The 16,232-nt window shown below is 42.8% G+C and overlaps 1 protein-coding gene across 4 annotated transcripts in view; it reads left to right on the top strand.

The window, feature by feature from the left end:
- The window catches only part of HOMER2 (homer scaffold protein 2), a 55,111-nt gene that overhangs the window by 12,399 nt on the left and 26,480 nt on the right, over nucleotides 1-16,232 (top strand). For all 4 annotated transcript variants that reach the window (XM_056499886.1, XM_056499885.1, XM_056499887.1 and 1 more), the window contains exon 2: nucleotides 9,393-9,549. In XM_056499886.1, coding sequence (XP_056355861.1) covers nucleotides 9,393-9,549 — 157 coding nt within the window. The remainder of the gene's footprint in view (nucleotides 1-9,392; nucleotides 9,550-16,232) is intronic.

Genomic DNA, 16,232 nt, shown 5'->3' with positions numbered 1-16,232 from the left:
TTTTGCATATTACCCAAACTCATCTTGCATAATAAGTTTATAAAAGGCATGTGTGCTATGTTTTGTTTATTCTACAAATTTTCAGCCAGCCCACACTAATTTTTGAGACTCTGCTGACAGGAAAATGCAATTTTTTTGACATGTTTGCTTTTTAGCTGTAGTTATGGAACAAGCATAGCTTGAAAAATGCTGATACTTGAAATTAAATCCTTCCATACCCCACAATTTGTATAACCTGTACATAACCTACCATGTTGGAGGCATTGGCATGCAGAAATCAGAAGAGCCAGGGAACAGGTCTGTAGGGATCAGAAAGAGGTGGCTATTGAGGTTCAGGAAGTTATGGGATAAGTTTTCCCCTATGTCACCTGCAAATATGTACATTTTGCAGTGTAAGCAGGTCGCAGGGATTTAGTTTTATGGGGTTTGTGGCAAGGGAAGGGACTTTTCTTGTTTTGTAGATTCTGTGTTGTACATGAATAACCTGTTGGTTAAGTTTTTCAGGTTAGTATTTCTCCCTGAAACTCAGGAGGCTGCCAGAGGATCCTCACTTTTGCACCAGAGCTGCTGACAGCTTTTTATACCAACAAATAATGTACATCTCTGAGATCTGTACTGTAAATCTGACAGCTACAGATGGTGTTATATTTTTAAAGATCAAAGTGAATAATGTTAGCTTCTAAATGTTTGAAATTTCCTTTGTATTTTTAACCTGAAGCAGAAGAAATGTGTCATTCTGTTCTCTTATTGGCTGCTGGGAGACACACGGGTGCCAGGAATTGTGTCCCCCAGTTCCTGGGAGCTGCATGCAAGCAGCAGCCAAGCCACTCTGCCTGTTGCTTCTATTTCTCCATTAAAATCACCAGAAGAAGGGAATCTGCTGCTTTTCAGATTGTCTAATATAAGCTGCACAGAGTGGGGAGTGTGGCTGGCTTCAGCCATGGCTCTGTGCCCAGCACCTTGTCCTTGCCCAGCTGTGGGTCCCTGGCTGCGAGCACAGGGCTGTGCTTGCACTGGAACCTCCTTTCCAGTTTTTAATACTCTGCCTTTGGTGCTCTTGACCACGTTTGGTGATTTTGTCCTCTGCATGACTTGCTCCAGAAGGAGGCTGGTAGGATCAAATCCAGTTCAGCATGGCAGTGCTGTTACCAGCCTGGTGATGTTCCCAGCACAGGCAAGTCAGTACATGCACTGAAAACCCAGTGTGGGCATTGCTTTGCATCTCCCTAATCTCTTACAGAGCAAATTGCCTGTCCTTTAATTGCTTTTAATTTTTACATCCTCCAGTTTCGTCAAAGACGTGCAGCCTTGTCTGAAGCCATCTGTTGGTGCCCTTGTCCTTGCAGTGTCCTGGAGTGCTCAGGGCTGAGGCTGTTGCTGCCCCAGTGCTCTGGCAGCAGCCAGAGCTGGGTGGCATTGTGTCCCAGCACAGGGCACGTGGTGCTGGCCACCAGCACAGGCAGAGCCCTATCGCTTGCTCCTGACGTTACAGCTGCTAGAATTCCTTATTTGATCCTTCAGGCAGCAGATCAAAAAGAGTTATACAACTTGTTCTTTAAACTGAACTGATTGGCTTTTTTTTTCCTCCCCTAGTGTAAGTGGAAGAAAAGCCTCAGGGGAGAGCATTTGAATAGGGCATGGGAAAGCATATCGATAATTACATGCATGGATTAGTGCACAAAAGCACTCCCCTCCAAGGATCTGCTTAGTGCTGTGGCGTTGGAAATAATGGAGTGTTTAATCATATTATTTTGCAATACTGAGGCTTTGATTACGCCACTGATTGAAATCAGCTTTTCAGATTGCTTTGTGCAAAGATATCCTCATCAGCCATGCAAATTCCTATGGCATGGGAGGAGAAAAAGTCATAAGGATGCTGCACAGTGGGTTTCACATCCACACTCGTGGTATTTCACTCCAGTCTTCTGTTTGCAGGTGCTGTGTGTTTTGATCATATATCCTCTGACATTCAGTCTCTTCATTTTGTAAATATACATGAAATAGCTGATACAACCTCAAATTACCCCAAACCTTCTGCCATGCAGGGCTACAAAGGATTAAAAGTAGTAATAAAGATTGCACTGCTGCATTGAAGGAATTTTTTGCTTGTTTATAAATGCAAAATAAACTCTTTCCCAAGGCAGCTGCATGGGGTGGACTTTGGTCCTTGCAGGCACATCCGTGGTCCAGAGCTGAGCATCTGAGGCACCCCTGTGTCCTTGGTCTGTGCCAGCATGGAGACTGCAGGGAAGGCTCTGGGAGGGAATGTGCTCCTGCTCCTGCAGACCTGCTCTCCCCACTCCAGGGTTCACTCTTTCAATTTGCAATGGCATTGCTCCCTGAAATATTACAATGCAAACATTGTGCCCCAGAGGAGGCTGTGCTGAAAGCATTAACTCCACTGGAGCTGGGGTGAGTGCAGAGGGTGTGATTTTGAACCAGTCCAGAGCAGTAGGATGACTTTGGGGAGGTGTTCACATGCTGATCCAGCTTTGTTTGTCACGAGGATGGGAGAGGTTACACAGAGTACAGGTATTTTTTCCAATTTGCAGAGTTTGAATTCACACATTTCCAGGTGGGAGACTGTAGTAACATTACTGAGGTGCAGATTTATGGATCCTCTTTAAATGTCTTCTCAGAAAAAAACTCTGATCAGTGACACAATGAGTTTCTTACACACGTGCCTCAACTTGTTTTTTATTTAATAAGTAACCTTGCCCATGGAGGATTAGCTCAGGGTCCTGTCACTTGTGTATGGGTGTTTATTCACAGTGCCTTGAAAGGTTAATAGACCTCTGGAGATGGCCCCAAAATAAAGTGTGAGCTTCCTCAGTGCCCAAGTTAATCCTTTTAATTTGGATATTGGCTTAATAAAGGCACAGTGGTGTTGTGAGACCTCACAGATGTTACAGTGATTTTCATACTGAGAGCTTTTGTCCTGAAGATTTTTTCTTTTGGATTTACTGAGCTGCAAATCAAAAATTAGTTTAATTGATGTCTGTGCTTTTAACAGACAATTCTTTAGCTAGCTAGTATTATTCTAATTTTTTTTTTTCTCTCTAAGTAACTGGAACTATTATGTTCCCTAAAAATGCAAGAAGCACTTTTGCTAATTATATTCTTTTGAAATAATAATGCCTGTAAATGAAGGCAGCTAAAATGATGGATTTTTTTTTTTTTTTTGGTACAAATTTCATATATTTCTTCAGGTGAGTTGGTATCAAATCTAATACCAAATGGGCACCAGAGAATCATGACTGGATATTTGAATGAGTTGCTTGACCTTGCTCTTGATTAACAATGCTGCCAGATTCAGCACTTCAACCACATCATGAGGAGCTTGGTCTGCCTGTAAAATAGGAATTTCAATACTGAAAAGAAGGACTTTGAGTAAATTAGTAGCTGTTTGTTCCTCATTCTTTCTCTTTTGGAGGCAGTTTAATTTTTGTCCCAGCAGCTTGGGTTTTCCAGGAGTCCTTCCCTGTACCTTCCACCCTTTTGGAAGGGAGCACAGGGCTGGACTGCAAGTACTGACAATGGCACTTTCAGAGGTGCCTTTTTTTTTTTTTTTTTTTTTTAAACAGAGAATAAAGAGCAGCAAACCTGAGTGCAATTGCCTGCTATCCAAGCCCATCAGTCCAGGCAAGTTCTCCCATCCCCTTTTACAACTGGTAGTAAATCCTCCCTCTCTCTCAGCCCTGTATTGCTCGGGGTTACATCTCCATCCTTACAAGTAATTTTTGCTGTGGAAATAAGTGTGAGGAGGAGGGATTGTTTGCACTGCAGGACCAATGGCAGCTGCAGGCACCCATCCCACCTTCCTCCACAGTGTGGAGGAGCAGCTGTCAAATTCACAGAGCTTCTCTCTGCTCTGTACAGACTATTAATTCTTTTTTGTTGAGTGGTGAATATTCAGCTTTTGATTTAGCCTTTTGAATTCGCATAGTCAAAAACTTCCCTGGGTAGATGTGATATAAAAGTGCCCTGCAATGATAGTGATAGCAGAGCTGCAGAGAGGACATGAGGGGATGAATTTTATTTCCAGGCTGGCTAGTGGCTCTGTTATCCTGGGATGCCATCTCACTCTCCATGGCTGTTTCCTCAGGTGTAAAATGGAGCCATTACCCACCTGCTCTCCTCATGCTGAGTTCTGCACCCTTGCAAGTTGAAACAGGCTCTCATTTGCTCTGCTGGTTGTGTGCACTGGCAGCCAGCAGCAGAAGCTGCCTGTGGCAGCTGATGAGATCTGAGTGACCTGGATTAATTAGCATATGGCAATTTGGGAAGGGAATAAGCTGCCTGCTCTCATGAAGCCAGTTTGCTGCTGCCATGTCCAAACAATGCACAGATTGAGAGTCTGCCTCTCCCCAGCTCTGTGTATTGCCTGTGCTGGGTGGGCTCAGGCTGGGCAGGGATGGGTGTTGAGGTGACAGTATCTCAGGCACTGGGCTGGGACAGCTGAATTTGCTGTTTGTGTAGCACAGGGGGATGCCCTTGCCTTCACTGGAGTGTGTGCAGTGAGATCAGAAGGGATCCTTTAACTTCATCCTCGTCATCATTAAAAAACTAATTTGTGTGGTTCACTTTTTTTCTGAGAAGATTTGATCCAAGATGGCACAAGCATTGAATGCATAGAGGTAACAGGTTGGAGGATAATGAGCTCTAATTTTTGCTTGGAGCCAAGATTAATACAGTGTATGAACTGCACCCACTGTGCTAATTGCTGTGTTGACCCCACAAACTGCAGCTTCTCCCCACAGCACCTACATCTTCATCACCTGCCTTTACTTCAGTTTTGGTGTTTCAGGGAGAGGGGTTGGTTGTTCTTCAAAGCTTGTTATGTCCATGTGTGCACAAGTGAAGAGTTACAAGTAGATAAACTGTTTGCACAGGTAAGTTTTAGGTATTGTAACTTGCCTGGACTTTCATCAAGTTGAGTATTTCAAATAGGAGAAAAATCTCCATCAGTGAGCTAAATAAATACAGATGGCACTCCAAACTACAATGTATGTTCATAGAGGATTAATTCTTTTCATTGCACTGTCAGGCAGCAGTAGCAACGTTCAGTCCAAATAACTACTGGCACCAATTTTATCATCTTGTGCTTAGCAAATACAATTTTTTGTATTGTGATCAATGATGGAGGATATGTCACAAAGTAGGATTTTGCACTTGCATCTACTCTTCTTTCTTGAGAGATCCTCATTATCTAATACTTGTTACAGCAAATCACTGCAGATCTGCTGGCACTGTCAGGTATTATAAACTCAACATGTGTATGATGCTGGGCTGGAGCAAGAAACACCACGTTCCAAAATCTCTGTGCTGATGTCTGCAGGCATGTGCATCCTCCACCAAATGGCAGATATGTGGAGACATGTGCTTTTAAAAAATATTTTAATTTCAATTGATAAATTAGACAGTTAACGCAAAGTTGTTTGCAGTTAGTGTGGGAAGAGCACAAATAATCCTGTGCTGTAAACCAGGAATCCTTAACCCAGAAATTTAAAGCGATCTGCTAGTGGAAGTTTTAAAAAATGTGTAATTAGTGGTTTTGCCTCCAGTGGAGTAGCAGAGCTCATGTCACAAACACACTTGATGTTCCAGATCCTACAAAAATTACTTTGTCCCAGTTACTTCATGGTCAGTGCATCCCCTGATGTGCACTGGGCACTGTGCACTTACACGAGTCTGGGTGCTGATCCCGCAGGCTCCACCTGAGTCACCTTGTTTTGCTTACAGCTAAAAGGATTGCTGCAGTACAGGAGTGTTCACCCATCAGTGCCTGGTGTGGAGCTGGCTCCACGAGCCCCACACACGGATCCAGGGCCGTGGCTCTCCCTGTGCCACAGCTCCATCGCCACCAGCATCCCGCAGCCCGGAGGATGCTGCTGCCAGTCAGCAAGGACTCTACAGCTCAAGTGATTTAAATCACTGGCTGTGCTCATGTTCAAGTGATAAACAAGGAAATTTGAATTAAATAATTCGAACTTTTCCTAAGTGAGAGCTCATTCCCGTTGATTAGGAAGAGTAATACAAAACACATGGCTTGCAGCTAGTCACACTTGTGAAATTTGGCATGGTTGTGTATTAACCAGAAAGTGATACTGTATCTCACACAGCTGGAGCACTTAGTTAGCTCGAGAAGCTTGTGGTTTGCTTTTTAAATTCTTCAGAAAAGGTTAATGACACTGAAGGAGAATTTTTCTCATATAAAGCAAAGACTGAAATTAAAGGTCAACTAAAATGTGTAAAACCATGACTTGAAAATTGAAATTATATTTATAAAAATACTTGTCATATTTAATAATAAAAAAGCATTTTCTGTCTTAACTTATATTACCAAATATGGAATTACTAGGTGTGATTTCTCTACTTTTCATGTTTGACTTTTCAAGCAGCTTTACTCTGAGCAGTGGATGTTACTGTCAAATTGATTTTTAAACAGTTGGGTTTTTTTAAAAGAGTATTTAATCAATCATTAACGACTTTGGTTAAAATTCATGAGATTTTTAAATATTCATAAATTCTCTTTGCCTTCATGTGTGGGTCCAAGCAGTGCTGCTGCTCCTGCCTCCCCTGGCAAACTGGCAGCATCACAGAACGACCAGCTCAGGGCTCAAACCATGCAGGATGTGCTGCCAGAGCTTAGAGTTAGCACTGCTTTCTTTTATCTTAAAAGCTGATACATCTCTGATGAAATGGAAAGGAAAGGAACCCTGGGAAATGAAGTCATTCCTCCACCAGTAAACGTAGAAAAGTTAACAGTGAGTAAGACAGAATAATCATTCTCAGTTCGGAGCTCTGTGGGGCCAGGGTGGAGGGTTTTAAAAGTGCCTAATTTAGCATTTCACTGGGAAATGGAGTGCCAGTTCCACAGCTGGCTGTGAGTGCTCGGTGGGCAGAGGAGTTTGGGATGCAGTGCTGGAGCTGTGCCTCTGGAGCTTGGCACTGCAGGATGGTGTGTGGGGAAGGGGGGCACCAGCTCCTGGTGCTGAATCCCGAGTCTTGGAGCTGAGCACAGAGCTGCAGCAGGGCACACACAGCCACAGAAATGCATCTTCTTCTCTTAATTATTGTAAGGCAACACCAGGAAATCCAGGAGGTTCTGTTCTGGGGGTGCTTCCTCTTCTTCAGGGAGTCAAAACTCAGGCTGGAAAGGCCAGAGGCACATGGAGCATCCAACTGGCCCTTCCAAATCTGAGTCCCAGCTAAAGGTCAACAGATGGGTTACCTCAAATGATTTGAAGTGTTTAAGTTTACACAGTGCATTTCCTTATTTTTAATAATTTATCAATTAGCACACTGTCACTGTGACACAGTGCAGGTGGGCTTCTTTGTTGTTCGTAATCACATCATTAGAAACAAAGGTTGTGCCTTTACTTCTTAATAAAAGAATGAATGGATGGATGGATATTTGCAGCCCTGAGCTTCACTATCCATTGAGCTACCCACTTGGATGTATGTATACAGCTCCTGTTTCAACAGTATTTTTTCAATAAATTTCAAGATTGCTGAAGATAGAGATAGATAGTTGTGGGGCTTTGCCTTCATTCTACTTTTATTATCTCCAGATTTACTTTATATGCTTACTGCCTTTGCTGAAGAGCAGCCAGGCATAGTTTTAACAGTGTTTTCTGGTGTAGTTAAGATAATGTAACAGAATTAAAGTTGTTTGTGGAATAGGTTTGCATGGAGGAAAATTCTTAACATCTAGACTACAATATTTAGGTCTATTACCCTGTTTTTAATAGAGTCAACTGAAAATATAGAACTCTGTAAAAGGCAAAAACAATTCTAAATTATTTTTCACTCAGGGAATGTGTATTTCTTAAAAGAGTAAACATTTTGGGGGAAACTTCCCCTCCCTGAATTTTATTGTTGCAAACTCCACAACCTCTGTAGGTGTTACAATGCTAATTCTGTGTAATAGGTAGTGAAAGTATTTAAAATGTTAAGGAAACCTGCCCCTTTCCACCCAGCTGAGGATGGCATCAATATTGGCCTGTGAAATGAGAGCTGGGTTCAGCAAGTTACTGATAAGGGAGAACTGAAGCAATTGCTACTCTTTGACAGCTGCAATATGACAGTCCCATTGTCATTTCAATTTAATTTGAATAAGTATTTTACATGGTTCAGCACAGCTGTCTGTCCAGAAACCTGCAAGCCCCTGGAAAAATGTAGAACTTTGTGTAAGTCTTGCAAGGAGAAAACCACTCCTTCTTTTTCTCCTTCCTCAGGCCTTGCTGGCTTTGCAAGTTCACTTCATGTTTCCTGAGCTAACTGTACTCTTAAGTCACTTCATCTCTTTGATATTTGGAAATTTACTCCCCTCAATTTTAATTTAAATTTCTGGGTGGTAGCTCTATTGTAGTACCATTGGCTTTGTATCCTGTTGTAATTCATGGTATAATATTTTGTATGGGACAAGAACATATTGAGTAGTATGCTTAATATAAAACATTATATAGTGTAGCTTTTAAAAACCAAAAGCATGAAAATGCATATGACAACTCAGTAGAGCTTGCATTGCAGTTTACTTCTGCTGCTAAACTCAGGTTAAACATATAGTTGGCAGTGAATTTAGTTTTATGGCATTTAAGAAAGGCTTAATTCTGATCTTTAACCTAGATGACTTTGTATGTATCACATTTGATTCTTTTGGTCTTGTGTCTGCTTTTCTGTGTGATTTGCTTGGTCACACATTGAAGGTAAAACAAAACCCCTCCACTGTGTGCACAGTCTTCTTGAGGAGAAGAAGGCTCTGAGGAAGGCTGGTGTTTAGGAGCAGGATGTCAGGGGTGCTGCATCACCCACTGAGAGCTGAAAATGCAATATCTGTATCAGCACTGGAGTCTGGTTCTTTTCCTTCCCCCCTCACTTCCCAGGGTGATTGACTGGTTTGCATCTAATGAAATTTTCATGCACATGCACACAACAGTGGGATTCTGAGGAGAGAGATTAATATTTCAATAATTACACCATGCCTGTATGACATTCTAGTCCTTGTGCCCCCACAGAGCACTGGCTGTAGGCAGCAGTTCACAGGAATGTCAGCAGGAGGAGATCAGCTGTGGGGGCAAAATGTGTGGATGGGGAAAGGAAGAATGCATGGGAATGTCCTATCCTGGAAATAACTGTTTTGGGGAATAGATGGGTACATGGGGAGAAAAAAGCTGGTTGTCTCTTGGCTGTGGCAGTAACTTCAGGGTGCTGAGTGTCACTTGGTGATGCCAAGGAGAGGCACCAAGGCTGGAGTGTGGCTGGGCAGTGTCACTGCTCTGTCTTTAATCTGGGGCACTGCCAGGTGCTGTGCCGTGTGCCTGGGCTGGGCTGCTGGCACATTTCACCTTCTGCAGACTCATGACCCGTTTCTGCTGTCCCTGTTGCAGAGAACAGCCCATCTTCACCACCAGAGCCCATGTCTTCCAGATTGACCCCAGCACCAAGAAGAACTGGGTTCCTGCCAGCAAGCAGGCTGTCACTGTTTCCTACTTCTACGACAGCACAAGGAACAGCTACCGGATCATCAGCGTGGATGGAGCCAAGGTAGGAGCTGGAGGTGTCTGTGGAGGGGTGGGACTGGCTCAGGGCTGCATTCAACACAGAGTGAATGCCCATTTTTCATACAATCCATTATGGAGACTTGTAGTGATTATTGGAAAAACACAGGGCACCCTAGAAGTAATTTTTCCCAGCTTTGTTGATTTTATCTCTCAGGAATTTGGCTTCACGATAAGTGAGCCAAGAAGTGTCCAAATTGAGTCAGTAGCACAGTATCTAAACCAGCCACCCATGGAAGGGTAGATAAGGCTGAGGCCTTTCTGGTGATAGAAATGTTCTTTCTAAAAGGAATGAGGAGACAGATACATGCAGACTATAGCTTTTAATGTAAATGTCAGCTGCATTTTCACTTTTGCCTGGCTGAACTATTTACAGTTTAGTACTTAATTTTCTTCAGCTTTTGCACTGGAGTTCATCAGCCTTAGGTGACAAGCTAGGCATGAAGGTTCTTCCTCCAACCTTTTTTGCTAATTTGTTTTGAATTACCAGAGAGTGTGCTCAAGTATTTGCTGTAAGAATCCAAATCAGTCGAGCTGAATAGATTGCTCAGACAACTGTATTTATTACAAACTACATTTATCCCTCTGATTAGTCCCTCCAAAGTCACTTGATGGTGACCACTTTCTCCTAGCAGACCCAGTCTGAGGTATAAATGAAAACATTTTGCTCATGTACAAAAATCATTGGTCATTTCTGTCAGAGCACAAACTACGGGATAACAAGATGAGCTTACAGCCTTTTATCTGTGTTCCTGTTTAGATAAGGATGTTAAAATATCACTCTTCTGGGAGATAGAGATCACAGAAATCATCTGTTATTAAAGCTTTTCTATTTGTCATGCCTCTTTCCCATACTTGTTTGTCCAAACATCCCCTGTGCTATATTTAGTTATATATTGGCTTATAAATCAGCCATACTGCCTGCTGTAATTGATGGTAATGTTTCATTGACACCAGTGCAGCATTAATATCTCCCCATCATGCTGCTGTTTGTGCTGGTGTGTTCATTCCCAGGAATGCTGGGTTTGCAGCTGGCACACACAGCCCCTGTGACCTGCTGGGGCAGCTGAGCCCCCCTGGACTTGCTTACACCCCTTGGTGCTTGTGCTGAGGCTGCTGTGCTGGGCTGGTGGCTTTACAAACCCAGAAAGAGCCACTTCCAAGCCAAAACTGCTGCACTCACAGCAGGGGCTGGCTTGGTTTGTGGGCATGCATGCATTAAGGCCAATTAATGAAAACAAAGTAATTACTGCATGTGGTGGAGGAAGCTGCAGGGGCAGCACATGGCCACAGCCAGAGGTCCTGCCAGAACTGCAGAGTGTGTGCAGGGAAAAGCTGGGCACCCAAGCCTTGCTTTGTCACCTGCTAAAAGACACCCAGAAGGGGAATGTTCCCCCTTTTTAACCTGTCCCAGAAGAAGGTGAGCTTGCCATGATTAGAATTCTCCCCTGGGGCTTCCCAAGCAAGAATCAATTGCTGGCCACATAAATTATTTCTCTTGTATTGAATCTTTGCTGATTAAGGAACAGGTCAAGAATAGATTCTACCTTCATGCTCACCTCTGGAGAGTCCTGTGACCCTGCCTGTCCATTTTAAGATAATTGGGGGAAAAAAACCAAACCCAGTGTTTTTGCCAAAAGAAGTTAAAAGTTGCATTTTCCCCTTTAAACAACTATTGTTTAGTGTTTTGACCTACTTTTCCAGGCAAAAATGAAACTGGGTAGAACTGTAAGGAAGAATATAGGCAGCTTCAGATGATGGTGTCCTGCTTTCTGTACATCTCATTAGAATAGTCTTCATGTGTTGGCAAATACCACATGGATTAATGTGACAGCATCACTGTGGGCATAAGTTATGTCTGCTTTAAGGACAAAAAAGCTGAAGCTCAAGTAAGTGAAGGGACTTGGCCCTAGAAGGAAGGCAGTGATGAAGGATGTGTATCTCTCACAATTTTCCATCCTTGTCTGCTCTGCAAAGGGGCTGTTCTAATGATTTATTTTAGACAAACATATATGATTCATGTTGGCTTGCAGAGAAATTGCAGTTCAGTCCAACTTGTATGAAGATGTTGGATTCATTTGGGGTTTTTTTTAGTTTATGTTGACATTACATACTAATGATAAAAACATTTTGAAGAGATCAAGAGTACAGGGTGCTCCACTTACATATTGGTCATCACCTGGTTGCATAAGCTTGGTTTTACTTGTATTCAGCATGTCACCCTGGGCAGTGTTGGACTGCAGTGTGTGGAGCTTGGAGCTGCTGGCCCCTGTGAGAGCACAGGCAGGCTGTGCAGTGTCACCCCAATGAGTCCCTTCCTCCTGATGCAGCACTGACCTGATGGGCTGAGATCTTGCAGGAGAGGCTTCCCCAGGCAGCTGCTGCTGTCCTCAGAGGTCTGAGCCCTCTGCAGTGCCCTGTCCTTCAGTCCAGCCTCTCTCCTCCCAGCAGGCACAGCCTGTGCCTGGCTCCTCCTGTCCCCACTCTCCAGGGTGCAGGGCAGAGAGGAGCAGAAGGGTTTAGCAGTGGCTTAAGGCACTGCTGAGCCCGTGTGTTCAAAGGTGTAAGTGTTGGTAACTCAGTTTGTGAGCCTGGCTGGCAGAGGAGCTGCCTGGCTCTGCTGCCCACTGCCTTTGCCTTGCCCCTTGGGGAGGGATGGGAGAGTCTGGATGCTGCACATGGAGGGTGAGAAAAAGGAAAGAGAAAGAGAGTAGGGTAAAGATAGGAGACAGAGTGAAGTCTAGGGAGCTTAACTCTTCCCTTGCAGAGGAGTATTCAGGAGTCCAGTGTGCAGGCCAGCCAGGAGAGAGCATACACCTTTCAAATTTTCCCATCCCAATAAAAAACCCATTAAAAAACCTGGGGAGTGAAGCAGAGAGGAGAGCCTGAATTCCAAACAGCTTGTACCACTTTAATTCCTCCTGTTTGCAGAGCTAAAGACAACAGCTCTTCTGATTCCTGTGTCTTTCACAGAAAAACAGGTGCTGTGGACAGCAGCTTACAATTTATAGCAAAAGATTTCACAGATACCATATGAGAATGCACTAGATGATCTTAACCAAGATACCATGACCAAACTGGGGAATAGATTAGTATATCTTTTAATTACATACATAATTGACTTGTATGTTGTCAAGCAAGTAATTTCATCATGTTTTAAGAAGTTTCTAGCCAGAGGCTAACTGCAGCATAATGAATGCTGGAGGAAATGATACAGTAAAATGCAAGGGCACACACTGATTTGGAGTTAATGAGGCAGCCAAGAGACTTCACCATGTGAAAGTGCCCAGTGTTGTGGACAAAAGTCAACCCTACTGAAAAAAGACAAAATATGGTGATGGTGCAGGGAGGACATGAACTTGTAAGTGTCCAATTGCTGTGCAGTGTGTGGGGAAAGCCACACACAGGGCTCCTCATTAGAAGTGACCTACATTGGCTTGCCTTTTGGAGGCAAAAAGGAAGTTTGACAGTAGGAAAATTATGCAGACCAATAGCCTCTGTCATCCTCAGGATTAATGCATGGTAGTACCCTGGTTGGTGGGTTTATTTATTTTTTATAATCTGAAATTGCTTGTTATCCAAACAGTATGGAGAAGAGGGAAAAGAATTTGAGCTGGAAATACAATTTCTCAGAAACAAGCCTCTGCCCTCTTTTCAGATGTTCATGTTGTATTCCTATAAAACTTGTGATTGCAACAACATCATTTTTCTCTTTTGAGAAATGAGCCCTTAATAAGGAACATAAAGCTAGCTTAAAAATTAATAGCCAGCAATAAAGTGCATAGTGAGACATCCTGAGCTGGCAGCAGCAAAGAAAAGTGACACAGCAAGAGTCATCACAGATGCCAGTCCCCAGTTGTCTCTGAGAGATGCTTGAACAGATGACTAGAAAAAAATTAAAATCAGGCTTTAAAATATTACTACATTGCAAGAGTAATTGTGGAAAATACATCATACAGAAATAAAGACTGTGTTTCAGAGGAAAAAATGTCAGCTGATACTCATTCCCAGTTACTAGTTCATTTAAGTTTATTACCTGATAATTACCTCAGATATTGGAGATCAGCAGCTAAGTTGGGCATAAGTGTGTGAAAGTATTGAAGAGAGAGCCAGAAAATTTGCTGTGCTGGGAAAGCAAAATCAGTGGGTCTGTTTCTGAAGTAAATTGCAATTAGTAAGAATAAGAATATGGGCCAAATTTTGCCAATCAGTATTCACAGAGTGTTCCCCAAAGTGGATGCAGTGCATTCCATGGTGTGATGAAGCTGTTTGATCGAGTGGCATCCATGCAGGGGACAGGGTGATTTACAGAGGACACTGGAGCTGGCAGGGACACAGCCCCAGCAGCCTGTGGCAGCAGATATTTAGGGAGGTAAGGAGGGCTGATATGTAAATCTGCTAATAGTTGATATATTCCTGGCTTTTTTGGTTCCTGTAGGAGCTAATTGCTACCTAATTTAATAGCTGCCCACCTCTTTATGACCACGCTTTTCTTGTTGTCATGATTGGAGGCAGGTGTCCTCAGCACACAAAGAGGAAATTGAGTTCTTCCAGTGATGTGTTCAGAGGCTCAAAACACATCTTTGCCCATGAAAAAGGAATTATTTTAAGGCATAGTTGTTAAAAATATCCTGGAGTATTTTGCCAAAAGGTGACTCTTAGATTTCAGAATCTTTTCTTTCAGAGGAAAACAATTACAGGGTATGGTAGCACAGATGAAATTCCTTCATCTGGCTAGATATTTTCATTCTTCTCTTTTCTTCCATTGACGTAAATTCAACCATTAAACCAACAGCAACTCTTGTGCAGGAAAAAAACCTACCAAGTAATTTATGTATTACAAAATTTTTGGCACTGAATTCTAAAAGGCTTCTGGCAGTGTGAACCTCACCAGGGGCCTGCGTTGGTGTGGCAGCATTTAACTCTGCCCTGGGACCTCGTGGGTGTGGTTTGTGATAATGGGGGGCAGCAACAATCAAAACATTGGCATTCAGTGCCAGTGTGTGCTCTCTGGACCCACACCCCATGAATCAGCTGCACTGATGGAGGGAGTCTGATTTTTTTAAATGCCTACCTTTCCTTAAATACCTGAGTTCTTTAACTACCTAATTTTTCAGGCTTAATAGTTTTGTAGTGGAACTGCAGAGGGTGTTTTACAGCCTTGGGTAGCCAAAGATAGAGGGATGTAAAAGTAAATGAAAAGTGACCTTACAAAGGGGTGTGTTGGCTTTTCTTTTAATGTCTATAGATAAATCCTGAAATGCTGTGATTTTGAAAGGTGTGGGTGAGGATATTTGTGTGTTTTGTCAAAGGGAGGGAGACTCTTTGATTTCTAGTTTTGCCTGCCCTAGTTTTATTTATGGCCCTTGCTTGTCAGGAGTGCTGAGTGCTGTACCCAGAGCAGGGTGGTGCTGCTGGGGTCCCAGCCAGCTGCCCTTTGCCTGTCAAATGCCAAAAGGTCCCACTCCTCACCCTGAAAATTACTCTGCTGACTGCAGCACTGGCAGGACTGTGATTTCCAGAGAGTCCCTGCTAGTAAAATCTGAATAAAATAAAACAAATATTCCATATTTTCAAAGCTTTTTTTTTTCACCAGTGGATAACTGAGACAGAGTTTTGGGGAGTTTTTTATGTTTTTTTTGTTGTTGTTGTTGTTTGTTTGTTTTGGGTTTTTTTGGGTTTGTTGTTGTTGTTGTTTTGGTTTTGGTTTTTCGTTTAAAAAAAAAAACCAAAAACAAACTTCTGCTGTGCTGTTTTTGCCCTCCAGTTTCTTCCAGGCTGGGTGGGAAATGTTTTCTGGTGGTCCCAGAAAGTGTGCCAGCCATCAAACATAGATTGGGGGGGGCAGAGTATGAGCTCAGTGTTACTTAAATGTCTGACACTGAGAGCCAGCATGGAAAGCACCTTCCATCCAAAGGCAGCAGGTGACACTGTGCTGACCTTTCCCCAAAAGGCAGCAGGTGACACTGTGCTGACCTTTCCCCAGAAGGCAGCAGGTGACACCATGCCCAGAACACACTTCCAGCTTAAGGCTGACACTGCATTAGGGCAAACCAGTGCAAAGGGTTCCAGGTTTGACCTCTGAAGGTCAGATTTCACTGATCCAGTGTTTGTGCCCTCTTGTCCATATCTTCATATGTTGTAAAAGAAGATTTCCATTGGCCTGGCTGGTTACTGTAATACAGAAATTTAAGCATATTTGATGACCTTCATCCCCTTTTTATCATAGTTATTTCATGAACTATTGGTGCTAATTTCAGCATGCCTTTTAGCACTGTAGATGATACCAGAGTCAACAGATGGGAACTAATTAATGCCCCATATAAAAATTATATTGTATCTTTCAGAATGCGAAACATGGTATAAAATACAATTTTAGTGCATAGTCCTGTCTTCCAGCATGGGTAGTTTGTGTGTATGTTACAATAAATATCTCATTATGATGAGATGATTATTAAGTACTGAGATGGCTATTAAGTAAAAACATTAGTTGGTAGGTTGATGATTTCCTATATACATTATGTAATCACAAATTGCATAATCATAAACCATAAAATATCTTGTGTTAGAAAGGACCCACAAGGCTCATCAATTTCAACTCTTGGCTCTGCACAGGACCACCCCAAATAGATAATTGAATAAATAAGAATAGGATAGATAAGTACTATT

This window comes from Oenanthe melanoleuca, chromosome 10 (assembly GCF_029582105.1).
Source record: "Oenanthe melanoleuca isolate GR-GAL-2019-014 chromosome 10, OMel1.0, whole genome shotgun sequence".
NCBI lineage: Eukaryota > Metazoa > Chordata > Aves > Passeriformes > Muscicapidae > Oenanthe > Oenanthe melanoleuca.
Note: the sequence above shows the minus strand (reverse complement) of the source record. Positions and strands in the feature narration are given on the sequence as shown.